At 59.8% G+C, this 4,571-nt stretch overlaps 4 protein-coding genes across 4 annotated transcripts; 3 read left to right on the top strand and 1 right to left on the bottom strand.

The window, feature by feature from the left end:
- Window positions 1-209: 209 nt before the first annotated feature.
- On the bottom strand, window positions 210-1,383 carry GGTG_14219 (nuclease PA3; the record flags this gene model as incomplete). The annotated part of the gene is made up of 2 exons (XM_009232146.1): window positions 745-1,383; window positions 210-621 (listed from the first exon to the last, which is right to left on the bottom strand). Coding segments are annotated over exons 1-2 (745 nt in total), but the record flags the coding sequence as incomplete, so codon positions are not given.
- An 875-nt stretch (window positions 1,384-2,258) lies between these two features.
- On the top strand, window positions 2,259-2,707 carry GGTG_14218 (hypothetical protein; the record flags this gene model as incomplete). Its single annotated transcript, XM_009232145.1, has 2 exons — window positions 2,259-2,321; window positions 2,501-2,707. 2 exons carry the CDS (start codon window positions 2,259-2,261, stop codon window positions 2,705-2,707), a joined length of 270 nt encoding a protein of 89 aa, XP_009230409.1.
- Window positions 2,708-2,855: 148 nt separating this feature from the next.
- Window positions 2,856-3,894, top strand: GGTG_14217 (hypothetical protein; the record flags this gene model as incomplete). The annotated part of the gene is made up of 1 exon (XM_009232144.1): window positions 2,856-3,894. Exon 1 carries the CDS (start codon window positions 2,926-2,928, stop codon window positions 3,892-3,894), a length of 969 nt encoding a protein of 322 aa, XP_009230408.1. The 5' UTR covers window positions 2,856-2,925.
- Window positions 3,895-3,972: 78 nt separating this feature from the next.
- On the top strand, window positions 3,973-4,365 carry GGTG_14216 (hypothetical protein; the record flags this gene model as incomplete). Its single annotated transcript, XM_009232143.1, has 1 exon — window positions 3,973-4,365. One exon carries the CDS (start codon window positions 3,973-3,975, stop codon window positions 4,363-4,365), a length of 393 nt encoding a protein of 130 aa, XP_009230407.1.
- Window positions 4,366-4,571: the final 206 nt, after the last annotated feature.

Raw genomic sequence — 4,571 nt, 5'->3', positions numbered from 1 at the left:
GAAAGACTTTTTGTTGATGTTTTTGTTTCTTGTCAGTCGATCAATATAGCAAAACGACCACAACAAGATCAAAACAAAAGATAGCGAGAAAAAAAGAGAAGAAAAAAAGAGAAGAAAAAAAGAGAAAAAAAAGAGAAGAAAAAAAAGAGAAGAAAAAAAAGAGAGAAAAAAGAGAAGAAAAAGAGAAGAAAAGAGAAGAAAAAACTCACCATGCGAACACACATAGGCGTTCCCCTCCCTCGCCCACCGCAGCACCGTGGCCTCGGCGTCGGCCACGTCGACGCCGTCGAGCCAGGCCGCGCTCTCGGCCGCGTACCTGCCGGCGCGGATCTCGGCCGTCAGGCTCGACGCCCATGCCCGGGCGGCCTCGTAGGGCTTCGGCCGGCGGGCGCGGCCGCCCAGCAGCTTCTCGGCGATGCTGCTGTCCCACACGTGGTGCAGATTCAGCTCCTTGCCCTCCCAGAGCACGTGGATGCCGTTGCCGCCGCGCGCCACGTCCTCGTCGTGCAGCGGCTGGTGCACGTCGCCGGCGAAGTGCACCACGAACTTGGCCGCCTGGGCGCGCTGCCAGGCCGGCAGTGACGAGACGGCCAGGGCGCGTGCCGTGTAGTTTGCAAAGGCCTTATTTTCATGGCCGCCGTCACCCACGCCATTCGTGTGTCATATGGTAAGCAAAACGTGCGGTGTATATGCAAAATACAGAAGAACAAAAAAAAAACACAAAAAAAAAAAACACCTGCGTACAGTCACAATACACCCTTCGGCCTTGCAGTCGCGCTCCATGTCGATGCCGCACTCGGCCGGGGGCGAGTCCTTGGCGTCGATGAAGTGGAAGACGCCCGTGAAGTGCCCCCACTTTGTGTAGCGGATGCTGTCGGCCCACGTCGCCACGCCGGCCAGGTACGAGTCCGTGTCGTTGCGCAGTAGGCCCTGGAGGTACGCCTCGGTCGCCGGCCCGACAAAGTCCTGCGCGACGTACGCCACCGTGATGTGGCCCAGGCTGCCCCACGCCGCCGCCCCCGGCAGCAGCGCCGCCGCGAGTAGGCCGCCCAGCGCCGAGGTCGAGGGGAAGTGCATGGCTGTTTGCGAGGGAAGAGGGGGTTTTCGTCGGGCTGGGTCTATGGGAGCCCCCAGTATGTCTGCTCAACCTGTCACCAGCACGGGAAACAAAAAAAAGAAAGGTTCAATTACGAAGCGATGACAGGTGGTCTGGCAACGAGCACGTTTCCTGTCTTTGTCCCCGACAGTGCCGGTTCAAACGAAACACCTCACAAGACGACAAGAAATCCAATGGCTTGGTGGTTTTCAGGTTCGTCCAGCGGCGGTGTCATGTCAGCTGTAGCTGTGTGAGCACAGCTTGTTGACGGAGCAACCCCCACGACTCGATCGCCTCGCCATGCGTCCAGCTGGGCGAATGAATTGGACCGGAGCTGGCCATGTGCCAGACACACTGATGCGCTGCACGCGCCCTGCCTGGAAGCGCTCACTGCCCAATCAATTAGCCGCCCTGCCCGAGCACCCTGGGCACGACTTGATAGGTGCTATATTTTTTTTTTCTTTTTTCTTTTCTTAGGAATACTGGACCACCACCAGAGCCTGACAAAGTGGATCCCCCAAGATACTATACGTGAGAGTCGCCCCGGACGGTCTCGGTTTCAACTCTTTTCCCACTCTCCTCTTGTGCCTATATATCTGCTGCTTATCTTCCCTCTACATATACTCTCATCCCATATACCGGGAGTGCACGTAGCGCGAGGCGCAGCAGCCCAACAGGGCCGGCTCTGTAGAGGACCCGAGGCGCCCAGTCGCGTCGTCCGCCGTCATCGCCCCCTGCCCGGTTTGGCCGAACCGCTACCCCCTTTTTTTTTTCATGTGCTTCCTTGGCCCCTCAACGCGCGGATTGGAGGGCTGTTTGTCGCGCGCTAGTCGTCATGTTGATTGGTGCCGGGTTCTTTCCATGTTGATAAAGCGACATAGTATATATCGATGAGGTGTCCGGCATCATGAATGCCTCATATCGCGGCGGCGCCTCGCTGCGCGATTGTAACTTCCCCATGATAGTTACCAGGTATCTACATGTATTAGTATCGTTGGATCAATATTACTGTTTGTAGGACGTAGCGCCGTCAGCACTAAAAATTGGACAGGGAAACATGGGTTTCCAACCTCGGGAATCGTGTCCATCATTTCTCATGCACATACAATCTCAATACGTGCCTGCTTACTAGCGATAGGTAGTCCTAGGCCACAGGGCTACCATGGAGAAGGTGTCAGTTGCGTCCCAGTCGGCGTTTTGCTGTACTGTCCCTTGCTCTTTCCGAGTGCGATTGTGGCAGGAAAATGGAATCGAGTCTAGACATGGACCGCGCAGACGGAAGGCACGGGAGACGCCTAAAGCCCAATCTTTCGGGGAGCTCGCCAAGAGCCAAACCTGAACAAGATCCATCATCATAATCGGTTTCCAGCGTCGGCCCAGGAGTAACCAGCATTCCTATCGCAGCTGACCAAAGCAAAGGACGAGCATCGACAGAGCGACGAGGAGCCGAGAGAGGATCGGCAGCCCCAGGAGCCTTGGGCGGAGTCTCGACCGCAGAACCCGGACGGGCAACGGAAGGCCAGCGAGGACGGCACGGACTGCGACGACGCAGGCCACGAGGGCTCTAGCCGTAGACAGCACCGGGCCCGGCCGCTCAGCCCGGCTGACTAGCGAACCACGCTCAAGTAGGAGTACCAGATCCACAAGGAGGAGGCTAGGATCGCGAGGTGCCAAGCCAAGATTTTGGATAGTCGGGGCTTCATCTTGGAGTGCCGGGACAAGATCGAGGAAAGCCACGGCAAGATCCAGTGGTGTCAGCAAAAGGTTCGGCGATACAAGCAAAAGTCGCGCCACACCAGGAAAGGCTCGGCCGTATCAAGAGCGACAGCATGGGGAGTTTGACATGGTCCGAAGACACTAGATCTGAGCCCTTGGGCTTGGGCAGGGTGATGGATGAGATATGGCCACCTCTTCGACACTGGCTGTGGCTGCGCCTGGTTTCGGACGAGTACTTCCTCTCCAGGACCTGTCCGCTGTTCATCCGCGACGGCGAGACCAGAGGCCCGCAGCTCGCACGTGAGTTCCGGCTGGCCCAGCCCTACGACCGGCCCCGTTTTAAGGAAGACGTCCCGGCCGGCGTCAAGTTTCGCTGCGGCTACATTATCGCCTACAGGGTCGGCTGCAGAACTGCCATCACCAACAAGATGGACGACGGGCCGCTCAACGTCAACCCGAGCTTCTTCCCGCACCCGACGCCGGCGGACCTGGGGTCCCAGAAGTTGCACGTCTTGCTCGACGCCACGGACCCCGGGCGCGCGCACTGGCGCATCACCGTGCTCCAGGGCGACCCGCCGTACGACAAGCCGCCGGCCTTCTTGTCGGACGAGCTCGTGGTGAAGTTGCCGTCGGGCAAGGGCAGCGTGAGGCACGCCGGGGGGACCCCGCCGCCCGAGGAGCCTCTGGCGCAGACGAGCTACCTGTCGCTCGACATGATGAGCATGATTGATTCGATGATGGTGTGGGCCGCGCGCCCCTCCACGGGGGCCATGGCGCTGCTCACGGGGGAGAGCGGCGAGCTGAACCACGCGTCCTGGGAGGTCCAGGGGTTCCTGGTGTGCTACTTGACGGCCCACATCCGGGAAGTCGGCAGGGCCACCTTCAGGGTGCGGCGGCGGCGCGAGATGGGATACGACCAGGAATACGTCATTCTCCCGCACTGGCAGCCGCCGCCGCCGCCGCCCGTGCCCACCGCGCGCCCATTGAACCCATTCTCGGCAGCCCAGGTGTTTCAGTGTTTCAAGCGCGACCAGGAGGCCATCTACATCCCCTTCTTTCAGCTCTACGACCATATGCTGTAGGAGAAGCTTCGGTCAGTAGGTGATCCGAGGGCCACGCCGCAGCCGGTGATGGTGATGCCTGGGATGCCGGCGCCGCAGATGCCTGGGGTGCCGGCGCCGCAGATGCCTAGAATGCCGCCGCCGCAGATGCCTGGGATGCCGGCGCCGCAGATGCCTGGGATGCTGCCGCAGCCGAGGCCTAGAATGCCGCCGCCGCAGATGCCTGGGGTGCCGCCGCCGCCGACGCCTGGGGTGCCGCCACCGCCGACGCCTGGAGTACCGCCACCGCCGACGCCTAGAGTACCGCCACCGCCGACGCCTAGAGTACCGCCGCCGCCGACGCCTAAGATGCCGATACCTAGGATGCCGTCGCCGCCGACGCCTGAAATAGGTCCAGGCAGCGCGATCGGTATCCAGATCAACAGCAACGCGGCAAAGGGGCGAAAGAGAGGACGCAAGCAAGGCAAAAGTGACCCGGGTGGGGGTGCATGAGCGAGCGAGCGCTGGGGCACGGGTAGTAGACATATGAAGATGTGTAGGAAGTACAGCCGACGGAGTATACTAGATAGGTAGGAAGCTAATACGGTAGCGATAAGGGAACTTTAGTGGGATGGCAAGCGTATAGCTGTGGCAAGATGCGCGGCTCTACCTAGGTAGAGATAGACCTGTATGGCGGTAGCGGAACAATAGTGGAGGGC

This window comes from Gaeumannomyces tritici, assembly GCF_000145635.1.
Source record: "Gaeumannomyces tritici R3-111a-1 unplaced genomic scaffold supercont2.182, whole genome shotgun sequence".
Lineage (NCBI taxonomy): Eukaryota > Fungi > Ascomycota > Sordariomycetes > Magnaporthales > Magnaporthaceae > Gaeumannomyces > Gaeumannomyces tritici.
This window is presented reverse-complemented; position numbering and strand designations above follow the sequence as displayed.